The sequence below is a fragment of the Engraulis encrasicolus genome, chromosome 1, assembly GCF_034702125.1.
Source record: "Engraulis encrasicolus isolate BLACKSEA-1 chromosome 1, IST_EnEncr_1.0, whole genome shotgun sequence".
Taxonomy (NCBI): Eukaryota; Metazoa; Chordata; class Actinopteri; order Clupeiformes; family Engraulidae; genus Engraulis; species Engraulis encrasicolus.
The window spans coordinates 40,489,314-40,510,039 of NC_085857.1; the positions used below are offsets into that span (position 1 = coordinate 40,489,314).

At 43.0% G+C, this 20,726-nt stretch overlaps 1 protein-coding gene across 1 annotated transcript in view; it reads right to left on the bottom strand.

Moving 5' to 3' along the window:
• Positions 1-1,057: 1,057 nt before the first annotated feature.
• The window catches only part of ilf3a (interleukin enhancer binding factor 3a), a 32,741-nt gene continuing 13,072 nt past the window's right edge, over positions 1,058-20,726 (bottom strand). The window contains exons 9-21 of the mRNA XM_063209154.1: positions 12,011-12,122; positions 11,260-11,357; positions 9,956-10,061; positions 8,777-8,896; positions 7,753-7,997; positions 7,425-7,520; positions 6,686-6,868; positions 6,094-6,237; positions 4,949-5,083; positions 4,096-4,213; positions 3,883-3,963; positions 2,923-3,279; positions 1,058-2,535 (exon numbers count right to left, since the gene is read on the bottom strand). Coding sequence (XP_063065224.1) covers positions 2,408-2,535; positions 2,923-3,279; positions 3,883-3,963; positions 4,096-4,213; positions 4,949-5,083; positions 6,094-6,237; positions 6,686-6,868; positions 7,425-7,520; positions 7,753-7,997; positions 8,777-8,896; positions 9,956-10,061; positions 11,260-11,357; positions 12,011-12,122 — 1,923 coding nt within the window. The 3' untranslated portion in view covers positions 1,058-2,407. The remainder of the gene's footprint in view (positions 2,536-2,922; positions 3,280-3,882; positions 3,964-4,095; positions 4,214-4,948; positions 5,084-6,093; positions 6,238-6,685; positions 6,869-7,424; positions 7,521-7,752; positions 7,998-8,776; positions 8,897-9,955; positions 10,062-11,259; positions 11,358-12,010; positions 12,123-20,726) is intronic.

A 20,726-nucleotide genomic window follows, 5' to 3' on the forward strand; every position in this document is an offset into this window, starting at 1 on the left:
TTCACACACACACTGACTGACTCAGTGTCTGTTTGAGGATGTTGGGGATGACCATGTGACAATGGTGATGGGCCAACAGCGATGGGCCCAAGGGCCAAAGCTCTGGATTGTCTCGTCGTGGTGCTACTTTGATCTTCCTCCGTCACCATCACTGGGAGCGTCTCTATCACTATCTCTCCTCTTTCCCTCTCCCCCGCCCTCTCTCTGGGTCACATTTCTGGCTGAAACTGGACTCCCTTAAAAGAGACCAGAGGTCTGGTGGTGGTCAATACACATGTAATGGTGCTTATTGGCAAGCGTTGGTGATCAATACCCAGTACATTCAAGTTAAACAAATTTCCCTTTCTTTTAATGTTCTGTAGACATTCACAACTGGATACCTAAGGATTCTGTTGTCCTAGAGCACATCTAAATGTTTTTTTATTGTTTTTTTTTTTAATACAACAGCAACAAAACTGTTTTCTGAAAGATAGAAAGATGGAGGTATTGGCAATGTGTCTCTTAGCAGTGTTCCCACTGAAACCATAGCAGCAGGCAACAGCACTTAGAGTATTGAGGAATCAATTTATCTACAGTACTGTGCTTTTACTTATGAACCTTGGGCAGAAGGGTCCCATCTGTAGTAGTATCAGTATGTCTTTTGAAATTGAACAGGCTGTATCAAATCATTGCCTGTACTACTTTACCATCAGATGTATGCTCCAGTTTAGATTGAATCCTTTAATTTGACTATTGATTATGGTCACTGTTTCAACCTACTTTCAAATTCACTAATTAATCGAGTAGCAACAAACATGCGAGGAGTGTTGCATACACTCTCTGACCCCACTCGCTATAGCAACTGTACACGAGTCGTCGTTTTAAATGTGCCCAGCCACACTGTTAAGTTTCACAAACAAGTGTAAATTGGTGTTAAAAGAAGTGAAGTTCAAAAGTTTACAATCTCAACTTGACCCACATGCCTTGTCGGCAGCAGCCCTCGAACATGTCATATTTCACACTCTTTCACACTTTAAACTTCCCCTTGAAATAATGCTACACATCATTGCAGGTTGAAAATACAAAAAAAACTTTATTTTTTGTTCTTCCAGAAATGTCATTCATTTCAAACAAACAATAACAACCTACTCATTTTTTTAGAAATAATCTTGTAATTGATAATTCAGTTATTGTTTGAAAAGATAACGCCCCACCATGTGAGGGCAACATTCACATTAACTAAAGTGATGAACAGAGAACAGATTTGAGTCTGACAAAAATAAAGCCAGCAGCAGTGTCTTAAACCGCTTATACAACCTCTTATATACACTTTCCTGACAACCTACTGTACCAACACACACAGTTTCCAGTGGAGGAAAGAAGGCCATGACAAATCATTGATGTTTTTCCCCACCCCAACCAAAAATAAAGCGTTTTCCCCCCCTCCTCCCCTCGCTCTGTCTCGCAATGATGCATACAGTACTGACTTCCCTTTCCCATTTGTGGAACAGACTCCAAACCACTGTTGTTACAATTGATTTCCAAAGACACTTTATAAATATTGACAGATGTTTGGGAAAAATTGTTTAAAACAAACAAACAAACAAATAACCGAAAAATAAAACCCAAGACATACCTGCTGTCACATGCTGTCAACACAAGTCAACACATCAACTAAAAAACTGAACCAAAACTTTAATTGAAAACACTACAGAATGAAGAAAGTAAAAGGCCCTTCATAAAGACAAAAGGGAGAGGGAGAGCCATGCATTTTGATGACGTGAAGTGTTGATGTCCGTCCAAGTGCAGTGAGGAGGGTGGACCAGGGCTGAGGGGAGGAGAAGGTAGACTGGGCTCGCTGCCATAACTAAGGCAAAGTGCAGTGACTACACATTTTCTGTGCATTCCAATATGCGACCTTGCGTCCTCCACTTGTGCTTGTGGCCTCACGTTTTACTAGTGCCCCGCCTCCGTGGAGAAAACAATTAAGTTTCCCCGCTGTCAGACTAGCCACAACAATTTTTGGGGGACTATTCTTCATTTACCATACAGTTTGCAAATGAGAAAATGACTTTACAATTGAGCTTTTGTGAGATATTGAAATATAATGCTGTTGTCAGTGATGTCATCCTGATGTACTACATCCTGGTATGAGGCCACAAGCACAAGTGGAGGATGCAAGGTCACATATTGGAACGCAACCTTTGTGCAAACCGAGTTTAGACTGAAAATGGTCTCCATAACACCTCCTTTATGTTGTGATAAAGCCTTATGGTCCGAATATGTCCCGTTTTAGAGATATTGGCATGTAAAATTTGCGGTAACTACAACATCCAGTCTAATATTACTACTTTGACGGTACTTTTCTCCGTTTCAAATGTTGGCGTAGTTACTGCACTTTGTCTTTGCCAGGCAGTGGAGGTCTTCTCTATTTGTAGGTGTAGGTAGAGCCAGGGGTGGTGGTGGAGGAGTAGCCTCCGATGTTGGGGTAGGCCGACTGGGTGTAGTTGTAGCCTTGGGCTGGGGGCATGCCGTACGACATCTGGCTACCGTAGTCTGGAAGAGGAGCAACAGTACACAGGTGATTAATTACAGGTTGTAAAATGCTTTCAGCTTCCCCTGAAATGCGAGGGATGAGCAGCCCAGCTGATTTGTGTAATGTAATGAATGCGTTTTTTTAATAATTCACAGGTGTATAAAGGAATGTGAAGGCAATGCTCTGCCAAAGAAGACTCCTGAACTGCAACAAATATATCTATATCTATGAGCGCAATCAATGATGCAAGTACAATTCAAAAGCTTCAGGGCTTGTTTACACGTAAGTAAGATTATTTTTTTGTACAAAGTTGAACGGATTCCCATACATTTTAAAAACATACAGACGCAGAGAGAACACCCCTGTCTGAAAACCGTCACCAAAACCAGGCCAGTTGAGTTACTCACTTGCGTAGCTGTAGTCCGTTGTGGTCTGCTGTGCTGTGCTGTAGTCCATGGTGCTCCTGGGGTAGCCGTAGCCATAGTCCGGCCCCACTACCGGCGTCTGGCTGCTGTCTGTGCCAGTAGCGGCTAGAGCTCCTGTGGCCGCGTTGCCCGTGCTCTTCTTGTAGGGGGCGTAGGGCTGGCTGTAAGTGGCCGAGTAAGCGCCGGCGGTGGCGGCGATGGCGGTGTTGGTGGATGGAGTAGTCGCTTTGTTAGCCGTGTTGTTGGTGTAGCTGGAGGCGTAGTCCAGGCCGGAGTAGGTGCTGCTCGTGGTGGCGGGAGCGGAGTAGGAGGAGGCCCCGCTGGTGCTGGATGTGGCATCTGGTGAGAAGATGGAGCAAAAAGTTTAAAGGTGCACTGTGTAGGATGTGGCCAGAATGGGTACTGCAACTATGATGCTCATTGAGACTGGGTTGTCTATTGCCAAATTTGATCTTTTCGTGAATCTTTACAAAGTAATAAACTAATATTTACTAGTATGGCCAAAGTACATTGATTTTTGCAGCTAACACTGTCTATTTCTGGAAATTCAAAATGGCGGACCATGGAGATGATCCCCTTTTTATGTATGGAAAGTGCTGTTTTCTCAGTCATAATGAATACTTAGAATTTGATGGTGGTGGTAAGTGAATGGGTAGCATGAATTCTGGAAATAAACAACTAAAAATCTTACACAGTGCATCTTTGAGAAAACCTCTATATTTGAGATTTCACATTCCTACCTGCTTTAAGTTACAATTTGAAAGATTGTAAATGTAGTAGTCAGTAAGAGCCATTTGATATGAACACATTTGTGGAAACAAAAGGTGTGTTTTTGACAAATTGCTTTAGTTCTGAATAAATATTATGTTAGAATTCACCAGCTAAAATGACACGTTATGTTGTGAGTGTTATGTCGGCATCTTGACGAGATCCCATCATTACCGTATGAGGTGCTGTATAAAGATGTGGATGATGTGAAGGAGGTTGCAGTGCTGCCATATCCGTATGTTCCCAAACCTCCAGCTGAAACAACACCACAGCGTTATAGACAGCAATAATATTGCATGAATATTGCATGAATGTTAATAGATTTTCCATTAATAGTTTGTCGGCTAATATTGCTAGAAAACCCCCGTTAAGAAACATTGGTCTCACCTGTGTAGCTGCTGGTGCTGGTACTGCTAGCGCTGGAGTTGTTGTTGTTGTAGCCTCGTCCTCTCCCCCGGCCCCGGCCACGCCCACCACCCGACGGCGCCACGTAGCCCAGGCCGAACTGTTGACATCAGACACACAGACATTTAGAGACAGTCAGTTAGACAGCGTGTGTGAGTTGTTACTTTAACCAAATCAAGGGTGCATTTCTCGAAAAACATAGTTGCTAACTACATTTACTACTTTGTTAGCAATGCAATTTGGCAAACTGGCCAACAACTGAGCTTTCGAGAAATGCACCCCTGCTGTGTTTAGGATTAGGTTTCTCGAAAAGCACCTTTTGCTAGACAGTTAGCGACTTAGTCGGTTGCTAGGCTGGTTTACTTTGTTACAGTAGCTAACGTACCTAGCAAGGATGGTTTTGAGAAACACACTCCTGGATTTCTGACCCCGCCATGGAACTTCATTCATTTAACTTTACCGCGTTGTAGGGCTGTGTCATATATCGAATTTATATTGTGACATCAATATAGCTGTCAAGCAATATCAAATTTCATAATGTCGATTTGAAACAATATTTTTGTCACTTGTCTATACTGCCAAAAGATAGGTTACGCTAAGCACAATACATTCTCCTCCACTTCAGCCATTGCGAGCGCAGAGTAGACTTGCCACCCAACAGTATGCAGAACACCACGCTATGGCTCTCTACTCACACTGCTGAAAGGAGGGAAGATTTTGAATCATTGAGCACAAATATTTGTCTTTAAAAGAAATATCGTCTAAAAATGTCGTGATATCAATATTGACGGAAATAATTGTGATATAGATTTTTGTCATAATCGAACAGCCCTACCGTGTTGGGTCTCTTGGGCCTCTTGTAGAAGGAGCTGGACTGTGCAACCTTCTCCAGGGCGGCCATGGCAGCGTTGGCCTTGGCCAGCTTCTTGCTGGAGCCCACACCCTGGTACTTCTGCCCGTCTACCTCCACCTGAGAAGACAGACATACATTTAAAGGGGCAGTGTGAGGACCATGTACAGGACGGTTAGTGCAATGAATCACAATAAATGTGGATGTGGATGTATTGTGTTGACATCTTATTTGATTCTGCACAGATACCAAACTAAAAGAACATTTGTCTTTTACCTTTTCTAGTGTAACGTACAAATCAGAGAAACATATGCAAACTATATTAAAGTAGTGGCCGAGGTGCTTTGAGGAGAGCTCTGATACTGACAACATTCTTGACCCAGAGATTGCACTCACTCACTCACTCACTCACCCACCCACGCATGCCAGCCTGCCTGCTCGCAGCTTCTCGAATTTGTGTGAGCAAGCGCGTGCTGCAGTCACTACGCCAGCCTGCTATCAAACCAGTAACATGCTGATGCCAACAATGGAGGGGGATGCCGCGCCAACTGACCTCAATATTAAAGCTCTTGACATGGCTGCTGACACCAGTGGTGTGTTCCAAAGTGTGTACTACTTGCCGCCCTTTCCGCACACTGTTTGGGTATGAAGGGCGTTCCATTTCTTATCACGGCTAGATCAAGTGTACTGTACCTGGATGATACCCTCAAACCGGCTATTTTTTTTTTAAAGTGTGGCGTTTTAGTACACATTTTGCAATCAAAGCCACTATGTTGGTTATGCATATCACATCTGTCCAACTGCCGATTCTCCGTAATAACAGCACAGTTTTGATTCGCAAGACAAACGGCATAAACATATGCATAAGAGTCAGGGTTAACAAAAAAAAGTCAACACAACGAACAGTGTTTTCCGTGATGAATTGTTTGATGAACAGTTGGTAAACTCTGATGAAACACAGCAACTGTCATTTCTGTTAAGTGTAACAAACAGAAGGTGATTTGGACCAACATGTCACCCCCAGTGCAGTGCACCGCACAGAATTTGGAACACGCCACGCCACGCCTTGTAGTTCATGAATCAAAGCAATGTATTCATGTCATCTGAGGTCATCCAAGATGCCAACTGACCTCGATAACGAAGCTCTTGACGTGGCTGCTGCCGGTCTCGGACACCAGGTCGTACTTGAGGCCGCGGCGCAACTCGTTCAGCTCCATAACGGGGTTCTTGCCGTGCTTGGTGAGGAGGGGGCCTCCCAGGAAGCCAGCCTGAGCCTGGAGGGAGATCACGAAGGGGAGACACAACAAGTGGGATTATTACTTATTTATTTTAAAGATATTTGAGCTTTTTTGCCTTTATTAATGTCGGGATAGCCAGAGAGGGGAAGGAAATGAGTGGGGGGCGAGAGACTCGAGGGAAGGTTCGGCAAATGACCAGGGTCGCTGGTGTACCAGTCCAGTGCCCAGCCCAATGAGCCAGGCCTGGGCCGGGTGGGATTATGACCTCCTTGAGCGTGCACATACAGCACAGAAAACTTTGGGGAATGATGGGTGGTAAGTTGAATTTAAGAGTTGTTGGGTGCTTGTTGGAAAATGTCATTGATTTAAAACAAGCATTTTATGTCTTTTAAAACAATAGGAGTCAGGTGCAATGAGCAACCTGCGTAATGTAGACTCAAATAAGCTAACAAGGTGTCCTGTCCTCCATCTCATCTCATCTCACCTCTGCGCTGTCCTCCTGCTTCGCAGTTGCTGCTGTGAATGTAGTAAAGGTCGTCTCAGCAGTAGTCTCCACCGGCTCCTGCTTGACTGCTGCTGCCGCTGCTGCTGTCGTCGCCGCTACAGGTGCCGCTGCTGCTGGCCCCTTCTTCTTCCCGTCCAGACGCACACCCAGCCCCTCCAGAGCCTGTTACACAGCGGTACAAGATTTGGTTACCAAAAACACGGACTTGTCAAAAATCTTTTTAACTTTATTAATGATAGTATAGTGAAGATGGTGACTGGAAGAGAGTTGGGAGAGAGAGACGGGGAAGGGCCGGCAAAGGACCCAGGCCGGGAATCAAACCTGATTTGGCCACATAGTAGGCGAGTGCCCTACCATTAGACCACGGAAGGGCCGCACCACAGGTAACTTATCTGAGTAACCAGTAGACCTGTGCACTTGTCTTATCAAGGGAACCAAGCAGCCAACGAACGCCAACGAGCGCATGTGGAAAACACCAACAGACACGGATGAAATAACACACGCCAAAACAGAGAAAATATATGGCCATGTCCACACAGACTTGTTCACTCACACATGCAAACACATAAACACACATGCAAACACATAAACACACAGACTTGCTCACATACACAGACACGCTCTCACACTCTGACAAGTACGCACGCACAAACGTGCACGCACACACATGCTTGCACTTACGCACACACACGATCACACGATCACACACACCCCCTACCTTCTGTGCCACGTGCAGCTTGGCCAGTCTCTTGGAGGGCCCCGAGGCCTCATACGTCTTGCCGTCCACGGTGAGGACACACGGACACACACACACGCACACCCCTTACACACACTCACCCTCACACATACACACTCACCCTGACACACACACACACTCACCCTCACACACACACACTCACCCTCACACACACACACACACACACACTCACCCTGACACACACACACTCACCCTGACACACACACACTCACCCTGACACACACACACTCACCCTGACTCACCCTCACACCCACACATGGACACACACACACGGACACACACACACGGACACACACACACGGACACACACACACGGACACACACTCACCTTCTGTGCCACGTGCAGCTTGGCCAGTCTCTTGGAGGGCCCCGAGGCCTCGTACGCATTGCCGTCCACGGTGACAGCCATGGTGAAGACAGGCATGTGCACGGGCCCCGTCTGGGACACGAGGCGGTACTGCAGACCCGGACGCATCTTGTTCAGCTTCAGCATGACCACGATGCTCTGCCGCATGGGGCTGCGCTCCGGAGAGGCTACAGAGAGGGGCAGGCAGGGCAGGTGATCGGTATGTGGCAACAAACACAACGGACAGCTTTTAGCATGACGACGATGCTCTGGCGCATGGGGCAGCGCTCTGGAGAGGCTACCGAGAGGGGGGCAGGTGATCGGTATGTGGCAACACAACGTGGTTGTATGTAACGGACAGCTTTTAGCATGAAGCTCTCCAGTCCACAGCACGCTGTAGGAGGGGGCTAAAGTCTGGCTGCAAAGTAATGGCCCATTCCAGACACAATCCAAACTAGTAGGAGATTGCATTTCTAGCGCTCCGCACGGCAACTGCCGCGGTTCAGCTGACTTTAATGAGGTGTTTTGATACGAGCCAAAAGAGCCATAATAGCTAATATTCTGTCATGTGTTACATTTATGTTGATACAATATCGTGTAATAATATTAAGAATATGTTGAGTTAAAATCACTGTATTTGGAACAGCTGCACACGAGAAATTAAGTTTCACTTAATTATTGTCATTTTAAATAACGGCTCCATGGGCGCCCCGCGACTTCACAAGTTGGAGCTTCCACTTCAACTGGCATTCCAGAGCATTTTTCGTGGTAGGAGGTTAGATAATTGCGACCTCCTAACAGTTTGGATTATAGGTCATAGCAAAACATGGCTACCCTTGCTTGGAAGTATAACGGTGTGTATGCCTGTACTGTGCTAAATTGCATGTTATTAATTTACAGTATTTCAATACACCTGACAAACACACTTGAATTATGTAATGCATTAGGTCCAAATGTATTTGCATACCTGCTTTTTCTGAAGGCTTCTGGGTTTTCTTCTTTTTGTTTGGGTTTTTTGCGGTAGTGCTGTCTCCATCCTCCAGAGGCCTCTTAGAGGGCGGTGCTGGCATAAGGTTCGCCGGCTTCCCTGATGAAAACAAAAAAAAACACAAATCACATGTATAGACTCATTTCACATTAATCCATCAGCAGCTCACAATGCAATAACTGTGATTATTCTTCGAAAGCCCTCTGACAGACAGTAATGACAGTAATTACAGCGAAACTCGCCTCTGATTCTCAGATGAACAATGTTTCCACTAAAAATCTAATCTTAAATTTTGAAAGGTCAGAGTTTGTAAGCTATTGTGATACATGGCTGTTTCTGCGGCAGCTATGGCCTTATGGTTGTTGCTGGCATCATCAAAGCATGGTAGACCTGTGGAACTAGCAACTAGCGATTTCCCTCGTCCATAGTTGAAGCAAAGAGGATTCAAACCCCGCCCACCCAATGCAAAAAAGTGTGCTCAAATTGAGTCTCCTAAGGGGGCACTGTCCACCACCATCTACAGCGCTGAGGGGACTCCATTTATTCTCAACCTCAGGACTCCGAAGGTCTCCTAAAGGGGCGTTCACCCGACATAAAGTGGATACTGGAAAAGAACTAGAATGACGCATCTCTGTCTATAAGATCTCTGGTTGAAGTGATCCTGACTTTGCCATTTCTATAAGTCACTGACATCATAATGCATTTTGCCAAAACTGTCATTTCAGGATGAGGAAACATCCAGAACACAATGGGAGGGTGATGTGACACTAAGGTCCCGCGTTGACCACTCCCTTGTATCGGAACAAATGGCTGACCCCAGATCGCCAAAAAGTGAGAGAATGCTTGCACATCAGTAACATGGGTGCAGGACCAAACAGAAGATAATCGAAAGGAAATGATAAAGGTCCGCAACACTTATGTGGACCTTTGTGTGATTAGGGAGGTGGACTTAGGATCAGAGCGTTGCAGGTTCGAATCCCACCCTTACTTCTCCCTACACCTCAATCCATGGCTGAAGTGCCCTTGAGCAAGGCACCTAACCCCACATTGCTCCAGGGACTGTAACCCAAAAGCCTGTAAATAACTGCAAGTCGCTTTGGAGAAAAGCTTACAGCTAAGTGTAATATAATGTAATGTAATGTGATGATGTGTCCATACCTCCTCCAGATGGGGGTCTTCCGCGTGCAGCCTTTGCTGTGTATTTGAGGCGGTCCATCCCCAGCACAGTGTGGAACTGGCCGAAGGCCACCAGTCGTAAGGCTTTCTGGACACAAACAGATGGAAGAAAACGGTTGTTATTTACATTATTACGTTACATTACATAGCACTTAGCTGCCGCTATTTTATCCAAAGCGACTTAGTTATTTAGGTACAGGGTATTGGTTACAGACCCTAGAGCAATGTGGGGTTAGGTGCCTTGCTCGAGGGATGGGATTTGAAGCTGCAACCCTCTGATGTAGGCCAGTGCTCTAACCATTGAGCCATGGCTGCGTCTATTATTGTTATTTACTAATCCTTGCAGAAACGCACCCATGCAGTCTCAAATAACTAATACTTTGGTGGTTTGAAAGAGGGAGAGAAGGCAGTGTTATTTACCATCTAGATTTAGTAGATAGATGGGTTTAAAGGTCAAATCCCATCTTAGTCAATTTCGATGTCCAATTTTGTGGACACTAAAGTAACATGATGGTGCCCATTCCCTAACACGCAGAGTGCTCCTTTTAGCCATGTGTGGAGTGTAGTGTAAAGCTGCTGCTGCCAGGCCTGGTTCTCCCCAAGGGAGCTTAGTACCAGCGCACCAAATTCCCCAGCCGGGTGAAGACACCACAGCGGGCCCTCTGCCTCCTCCTCCTCCTCCTCTGCCCACTGCACTGCGCTGGCATGGGGGTCAGGCAGCCTCAGGCTCGTGACCCACATTTTGACCGTGTGGATTCTTGACTCTCCGCTCACGGGCCAGGCCCTTGACTCTTGACTGGACCAGACTCTTGGGAGCCTGCCGGGTCAACTAAAACACACCCATCACATAACACCAGCCGTCCCACTTTTTTGTTGCACAAAAGGGGGTCTGGTCCAGTCAGCTGTCAAAGCTCTTGTGCACCGATTTTGTTCAATTACATACATTATTTGACACTTTGATACACTCTTGGTGACCTTGTCATTTACTGCACCTGCAACATTTCAATGCCACACACATGGACGTTTTTGACACGCACAACCTTTTAATAAGCCAATTTTAAATTCACACCATTTCAATAGTTTCATGTACCAACATTTCTATCTGCGTGCTCAACTGAGGATCCCTCTGCAACCTCTGATTGCTTGGAAACTGCTGCCACTCAAAAAATGCACACACATGATTGGCTGCTTAGCATCTTTTCTGTAAACAGGAAACATATCTATTCACAGCACAGGCAACTGTTCTGTGACCAAATAAGGACGTATTTTCCTCTTCTCTGTATTACCTGGGCGCTCATGGTGACATTCTCCCGGTCCTGCGGCGTCATGTGAGCGGAGGCGTCCGTCGGCTCAGACTCACATGGGTCTGAAATGCCTGGGCCATCTGAGGACACACACACGCGCACACACACACACACGCACGCACACACATAGAAATACACGCACGCGCACACACACACAAATAGAAATGCACGCACGCACGCGCACACACACACACACACACACAAATATAAACAGACACACACAGACACAGAGTTAGTTATTCCATAAAGTGTGTTCATCATCACCACTTCCGTCAGACGAGAGAAAATAAAACTGTGACTCACATGCACTCACCAACACAATAGCCTAATCGCGCCACAGAAAAGCGGCAGCTTTGCATGCAACATCGTGTAAAATATCAAGGTCACTTGACCAACATAGCGTGCCAACAGCAATGCCTTGTCCAACAAATCCACCAACTGACAGACATATGGTTGGACTGACTGCCATAGCATTGTTAACTAATTACTAATTAACTAATTAGTAATTGTCAATTAATGTACTGCAATGAACTTGGTTAGATAATCCATTTTAATCCATACAACAGTGGCATTAGCTATGGTTGCACCACCCTAACGTTTCCACCACCCCTGATGTTTACGACTACTTGAACGTCAGCGACCCAAACACACTGTGGTTGCATCACCTTGACGTCTCCTACTACTTGAACGTCATTGACTGTCCTACACGTGACTGAAAACAACAGACACTTGCCTTCTAGCAGGATTCCAGAGGCGACACACTCCAGAACTCTCCGCAGGGCTTCGGCTACTCCAAGGGATCTCTCGCAGGTCCTAATGGCACGCTCACACAGCAGCTCCAGAGCCTTGGGCACAAACACAACAACCATTGGGATCAATCGACAAGAAAGTACAGCTTTGACCATAAACAATGAACTAAAAACTTCTTATTTCTGAATAAAAACATAATCAGAATTTGTGAGAAATGAAAAGCAAACAGCCTCAAACATCTCAGCAACTTTAATTGACTGTCAGAGCCATCAAATGTGTGTTTAAGCACGCGGCCATTTCAGCCAATCACAAGTGTCACAAACTGACCACGCTCCTCCTCTTTCCGTTTCGCACCTCATTTAAACGATTGATAAGACAGCTGATTTTCAACCAGCTGATTGTACTATTGAGAAACAAAAACATGCCGTCGAAAGCTTGGCTATATTTCTGGAAATATAAGGAAGGAGCGCGCTGCAATATCTGCGATAAACTAATAGGCTATCATGTAAGAATGGCAATACATCCAACCTGTTCAAACACCTGCTCTTGCATTCGATTAACTTGCGTGCAGAGAGTTGCAGCATCTTTACAACGGCAACACCGTCAACTTCAACTATGCCTGCTGCAATACCGTCAACCTCAACCATGACCTCTACTCTTCAGGAAGATGTCTCTGACTCCTTGGAAACATGTTTTTCCATGAAAATAGCTAACTTAGAAAGAACTGGTCTTGTGTTGGGGACGTACAAATGTAGCCTATTTAGACCGTCGGTTTAATTCGAGGGAACAAAGAACACAGCGACAAAAAAAAATTCCTCTCTATCCGGCTGGAGAATAACGCCATTATTTACTTGAAGTAGCGGCCGCTTAAGGTTAAATAACTGTGGATTGAAAGAACATAAAAACGTTCCGTAAAAAATTGTAAAAAGCTAAGAATCTCAGCTTTCGAACAAGCCCTAACACATGTCTATAGGTCTAGGTTAAGGAGATCGCTGGCTGTTAGGAAAAAAATGACGAGATAAAAAAAAATGGTTGTAAAGCGCTATTTTTTCACTTGCAACAGCGGCCGCTTACAGTTCAATAACTTTTGAATGAAAGAACATAAAAACGTTCCGTAAAAAAACTGCAAAAAGCTAAGAATCTCAGCTTTCGAACAAGCCCTAACACATGTATGTAGGTCTAGGTTAAGGAGATCGCTGGCTGTTGGGAAAAAAATGACGAGATTAAAAAAAAAAATGGTTGGAAAGCGCTATTTTTTCACTTGCAACAGTGGCCGCTTACAGTTCAATAACTTTTGAATGAAAGAACATAAAAACGTTCCACAAAAAACTGTAAAAAGCTAAGAATCTCAGCTTTCGAAAAAGCCCTAACACATGTCTGTAGGTCTAGGTCAGTGTTTCCCAACCAGGGGTACGTGTACCACTAGGGGTACGCGAGCACACTGCAGGGGGTACTTGGAAAAAAATTATTTTAACAAACATATGGAGCTTAGTTACATTGGGATGGAGAAAGCGATATAGAACTTGACTTAGGGGGTACTCATGGCACAATGAAAAGGCTTAGGGGTACACAAGACAAAAAAGGTTGGGAAACAATGGTCTAGGTTAAGGAGATCGCTGGCTGTTAGGGAAAAATGACGAGATAAAAAAGATGGTTGGAAAGCGCTATTTTTTCACTTGCAACAGCGCCGCTTACAGTTCAATAACTTTTGAATGAAAGAACATAAAAATGTGCTGTAAAAAATGTAAAAAGCTAAGATTCGCAGCTTTCGAACAAGCCCTAACACATGTCTGTAGGAGAAGGAGGTCGCTGGTTATATATATACAGCTCCAGGCCTTTTTATTAGAATACCATGAAAAAGTTGATTTATTTCCATAATTCCATCAATAATGTTAATCTGTCATGGATTGTAGATGCATGGCCCAGTTTTTTAACTATTCCAATCATTATTTTTTTTCTTTTTATATACGTTGGCCTTCCAGCTCAAAAAACCCATGAATTGGGGAATTCGCATTATTAGAATATTGTTATAAAATCACATTTTTCTTCATCAAAATTCGGGTCACATTAAATCAGTTGAAATTTGGTACTTTCTACATAACATGCAATGGTCAATACTTGGTTAGGACATTCTCTGTCTTCATAATGGCCATGATGCATTTAACATTGAAGTCAATGGCAAAAACAGTGCATGGGAGTTATGGAAGCCCAGATATCCTTGATGCTTTGCTGTCAGCTGTTCTTGTTTGTTGACCTGGTGCCCCACACTTCCCTCTTCAATATGCCCGAAGATTTCCATGCCACGTTTTGGTGTTAACTCACCAGTTTAATTCTAACTCAACAGAAATTAAACCCCATTCATTTTCAATGGGGTTTCATTTCTGGTTATTTAGAATTAAACTGGTGAGTTAGCGCCAAAACGTGGCATGGAAATCTACAGGGTATATTGAAGAGTGAAGTGTGGGGTACCAGGTCAACAAACAAGAACAGCTGACAGCAAAGCATCAAGGATATCTGGGCTTCCATAACTCCCATGCACTGTTTTTGCCATTGACTTCAATGTTAAACGCATCATGGCCATTATGAAGACAGAGAATGTCCTAACCAAGTATTGACCATTGCATGTTATGTAGAAAGTACCAAATTTCAACTGATTTAATGTGACCCGAATTTTGATGAAGAAAAATGTGATTTTATAACAATATTCTAATAATGCGAATTCCCCAATTCATGGGTTTTTTGAGCTGGAAGGCCAGCGTATATAAAAAGAAAAAAAAATAATGATTGGAATAGTTAAAAAACTGGGCCATGAATCTACAATCCATGACAGTTTAACATTATTGATGGAATTATGGAAATAAATCAACTTTTTCATGGTATTCTAATAAAAAGGCCTGGAGCTGTATTTAGGCCTATATGCCGTTTAGATTAGGACTCCAGCTTAGATTCACCATGGCGTGAAAGCTCAGTGTTGTCGCGGCTACTTGCAGCAGCTGATCATACGGCCCAGTTCTAGTCCCTGTATGGAAATGCGTGCGAGACAGCACCATCGAGCCCCCGTCAAGTTTCATCAATATTTATGAAGCCTAGTTGTGTTAGAACAGTTCTGCAGAACCTAGTAGAAAAGCCCCAGCTGTCGACAGACTGGGTAGCGTAGGCTACTACATTAAAAAAATCATGTCAGGCACGCTTGGCTCTGCTGTACGGTGCAACTTCACTTCTGGTTACCAATCCTATATTGGTAACCAGAACTGAAGTTGCACCATACAGCAGAGCAATTTTAATCAGACATGAGTACCATTATCAGTATCAAAACTGTTTATTATACTTGCCAAGCCATGCCGAGAGGATCATGAATGCTGTATAGAATTACAGTTTTTCTTGATTGCTTTGACACAGTTGTCACTCCAAAAAGCACATTTTCATACCAGTTCACACAATGGGCTAACCAGTTAAACCGATTCTCCAAACACAACATCTTTGTTTGCAAAAGGCTACTACGTTTCCAAAATATTTAACATATGCAATAAAAGCAAACTGTGTCTTCAGTCCAATACACAATGCATAGCAGTGTATGAACACTCCTAGTCAGTCATTACACAATGGTCGTAAAAATCCAAAACACGGCTATCATGTTGACACAATTTGCCGTTATTTAACACTGCTGTCAATTACATTGAAGCCAGTTCCATTTTTGTTTATTTTACTCAGCCACTGTCTCTGCTTGATCAGGATCTGACTGAGAGATAGCATGCCCAGTAAATGCTTTGCATAAAGATTTTGAGTTGTGTGTCTTTTCATATGTAAAGTTGTCAGTAGGCTAGGTAGTGGGTCCGTGTAACAATAATTTCTTAAGGCAAAGAACTGGATTGAGAACCAGAATGCTTTGATTTAGTTTTTGTTTGTTTGTTTGTTTTCCTTTTTTTATTTTTTGTTTTACTGTAAGAAAAAATGTACTAATGGCTGATAACGGTATTACAGAAAATATGTGTAAAGTAAAACACGATGTTGCAGTACGAAAATGCACTTACAGTAAATTTGCAAAAGGACTCCATGCCAAGAACAAACAAGAAGACACTGTGTATGAAGACTGATTGCTAAATTAAGATTTTTGAGAAGGAGTGTCAAATAGGTGCTCTGGTGTGTTCACATAACTGACGTTAATTTTTAAAAGTCAGGAGTAGATTTTTTTTGTATGGTTATCAGAGCTTAAACAATGAAATGTGCACTACTTAAATGGCACATGGGTTAACTGTTTAGCAAAAACTGTGTTATATGAATGGGAAATATGTCAAGTCAACAAGAATGTGTTAACACATATGCACAACGTGTCTTTTGCTTTGTTGAAATAGTGATCATGACGACTTTGTGTGAGTCAGTTTAAAAAATTGTGTTAAAGCGATCAAGAAAAACTGTAAATGCCTTTAACCCGCCATTGCTTAAGTCACGATGAGCGCCGCCTTATGGCAGGCAGGGAAACTCATGATTTACAGACCCGTTACGCCATCTACTGGCCACTTTGGGTAACTGCAGGTTTAATTCAGGGTTTCTAGGAACCGAAAATGGAACCGTTCTGGTACCGGAACCAAAACGAAGGAACCGGAAATGGAACCGGAACTGAAAATTGTCAATCAATACCCAGGCCTAAACATGGCATGTTTGTGAAAGATAAGGAGATATCCCGTGTTCCTGTAGCCACTCCCAGAGGCTGCCCACTCCACCTATGGACCAGGTGAAGAATCTTGCCAATGTGAAGCCGTACCAAACAAGTTCCCGTCAACATTTCATGCAAATGTATGAAGCGTTGAATCTAGCACTGTGTGCAATGTAAACCAGGCTAGATTATCCATAAGGGCCAGTGGCACAGTGCCCAGGGGCAACAACCAATTTTGACTAGTGAGGGGGGCACCACAAGACACATATTTCACACATTTGTTTATTAAGGGGGCACGAGTGAGGCGTAATACGGTCCTGAATGTAAAAGGGTTTTTTGATATGACACATCTGTGGGTCAGTAACAGTCTGCTCCTCCTACCGGCAGGGGAAAAAACTATATCAGCGGCAGATTTCCTCTGAGGTGGATAGTCAGGACGAGCTGGTGGAGAACTCGCTTGCCACAACTCCCCCTTCAGGTTTAACTGGGTAAATAGAAGACTAAAGAATTCAGCTTGTGGGCTTGTTAAACCATGGAGATGTCTTTAAAAGGTGCTGTTAATCGTTCAATCTAGGGATGCAAATTATCGATCAATTCATTAATCGTTAGTTGATTGCCTTATCAATCGACTTACGATTAATTGGCGTTTTCCCCTCGAAATCTCAATGTTTCTCGGAAAAAACTACTAAATCTAAATATTACAGTTAAAAAGTGAGATAAAATACTAGATTTAAATGAATTTTATTGAAATTCTTTAATCCAAAAGGTGATTCAAATATTCCCACTATTCACACCCCTTTTCACACACACTCTTCACATGCCCATTTCACCTGGGTCTCGTAAGTTGAATTAGCGATAAATTGCGATTAGTGATTTTTAATCGATTAAAGCATTCATCGAATAAAGTCGATTAATCATTTGCATCCCTAGTTCAATCCTATCCAAGTAACTTTGGACTGTACTCTGTCTTAAAGATTAACATTCGATAATTACGTACATCCTGTTCCTCTCCACAACACTTGTATGTTAGAATCATAATTCTCCAAGCTGTCACATACCTCCATAACTACAGAAGCAAGGCAGAGTTCATCAGCTCTCCATAAACACCATGCAAGCAACAACTCTCTAACACATGTATGTGCTGTGCGCACACACACACACACACACACACTGCACATGCATAGCAGCAGAACCAACACACACACACACACACACACACACACACACACACACACACACACACACACACACACACACACACACACACACACACACACACACACACACACACACACACACACACACACACACACACACACACACACACACCAGGGATTAAAGTAAAAAAAAATCCTGAGCCTGAACTTTTTGGTGCGTCCACGCGACCCTATACGATACACGGTGAAACGAGAATTTCATTGCTTTTTAAGCTTAGTACCGGTATTTACACTTATGTTTATCTTATTTATCTTATTCTTATGTGGGTGCCATGTCAGGGTCAAAATGATGAATGACTTGAATGACTTTTGCAACTTGAATAGGGCCTACCAAGGAGACCAAAAGGGTGTCAATAGCGCTAATCATTATTACATACTTATTATGCATAATATTAGTTACATAAGCTATTTCATCACAAAAGCATTAGAAAAGTATGTGTAGCAGAATATGAGCAACAAAGATTGAAATACCATGACATTTTAGATACATAACAGAGGTAAAAGAATAATCTTTGGTTACTTAGGCCTAAGTGTTTAATCCTGCCTTAACCCTATCCAGACCGGGCTTTTTTGGCATTCCTGGGACCGGGGGGGGGGGGCTCTTTTGACCCCCCCCTCATAACTTGGGAACCGAATGGCATATGACCACCAAACTTGGAGGGGATGATCTTCAGCCATTAATCTCTGATTGACATAAGTTTGGTGTCATTATTGGGTATTATGACGTCATTATGACATCATTTCCTGTTTTTATTGCCCCAGTTGTCACCTAATTGTATTTTCCATCTAACTTGGGTAATGCACATCAATTTTAGTTATTATGTGCATCAGACCACTTCAAATGTTCACAAGGGTTTCTGATGCAAATGAAAATGTAAAAAAATTGAAAAATTATTTGACAAAATCAGGTCGTATATATGGCAAAGCGGCTTCGGTTTCATATAACATTGCCGCAAGCAGTCAGCCCTCAACAACTGGATGCATTATTACCAAATTTGCAGGGCATGATCTACATAAGACACACAAGCAATGAAAAATAAAAAGAAGAAATAAAATTGAGGTGAAATGTGCATTGGTAACGATAAAAGCAGCTATTTGATTATAAATGTGATGACGTCGTCAAATTAGCTAAATTAGCATAAATTAGCATACATTAATGATAATTAATTAAGCTAATATTATATTAGGTAATGTTATGCTAATGTAATGGAATAACTATACCATAAGTAGTATGCAATAAGGAGTGTACACTGATGAGACTTAGATCAGTGATTTTTGGTCAGACGTACCTGTCAGAAAACCGTTGCCATGGCAACAGCAAAAACGATAAACCTAATCTTTTGGTATCACATTGTAGCCAACTTCATTTTAGGAAAAGTCACCAAGTTTCGTAGTCATAGCTTAAGTCATTCAGGAGTTATACGACATCAAAGTTGGTGCGGGCACTTTTAGCCCCCCCCCGGTCTGGATAGGGTTAAAAGAAAAGAAAATGCAAATGACTGGACATGGCTGAATAATAATGCAAAATACTTTTAGTTTTAACGAATTACAAATGCAGATCAACTTAATTCATTAATGTCATTTTGGTGGCTACTATAATGGACTGTATTGTCTGTGTCTGTAGATAGATGGGTTCTATGTTTCTCAGCTGTACAGTTAGTCAGTTAAGTCAGTCTGAATAGAGCCATGGATAGAGCTAGCTCTAGGTCAGAATTTGTGATGCCTGCCCTGCAAATATTTGGGCTACTCTCCTATTGGGCTAGTCTCAGAAAAAAAGACTGCCTTGCTTCATCATCAAGCTCAAGTTGTTCTGTCCATCACCAGAGAGCAGTGTTATTGTTAGCCTTCAATCAATGACTAGCATTCCACTGAAAACTAAAGCCCATTGACAGATTGTTAAAGCCATCAACAAGCCATTATGTGACATATTATTTAACGATCTCACAATCATCATGAAAACGGCACCTTGAGATGTGAATGTAGACGTAAAACGTACCAATGACAGGAATTATACACCCAATAACCAAACCTGTATTATACTGCAGCCAGTGGGATGAAACTTGCTGATGTTTGCATGCAGACTGCCATCTTGCTAGGCGCTATTTGAGTCACTTTAAGTTGAACACAGCGCCAATGTCAATACTTCTGCATTGTTTTTTTTCCATCGGAGATAATATCAGTTAATATGCAGGTGGTGTTTATAAGTATAACCAGACTCCTCTTAGCTAAACATTAGCATAAAAGTTCGGTAGTTAGCGCGCTAACAAAACTCAGCATGAGTGTGGCATCTGCAACATGCTGGAGCTTTTTTGTTAAATTCTAACTAATAACAAATTATTCTCTTACTGTTGGCTTTCTCACAAGTAGTTGTAGATTGAAGCACATCTTCCTACAACCTCTTCCAACAGCCCCAGAAAGTAATCTGGTGAATGATTCATGAATCACGGTATCCAGCCATTATTTTGAATGGAACTACCGGTAGCATAATGCACAGGCAGTGGTTGACATTAGGAGATGAGACACAGATAAACGTTCCGCTCGCCCGCTCCACACTCCGGGAGATGCTGTGACAGCTCTGGGTTAAGTTTTAAGTTGGGTTCAGAAATTATGAAAAGACAAAGAGGGATCGAACGTCTGTGGAAAAACCTTGAGTGTTGTTGACAGCTAATTATTAGCACTGAGCAGAGAAGTTATCGACATTCTGCATGTCCAAACACAATGTCCAATTTCATTTATGTTTTTGACGACAACGACATCACCAATCCAAAGCATGCAGTTTAGTTATCTTTACACATATTTCTGCTCATAGAGCAGTAAACGGTGCAAGG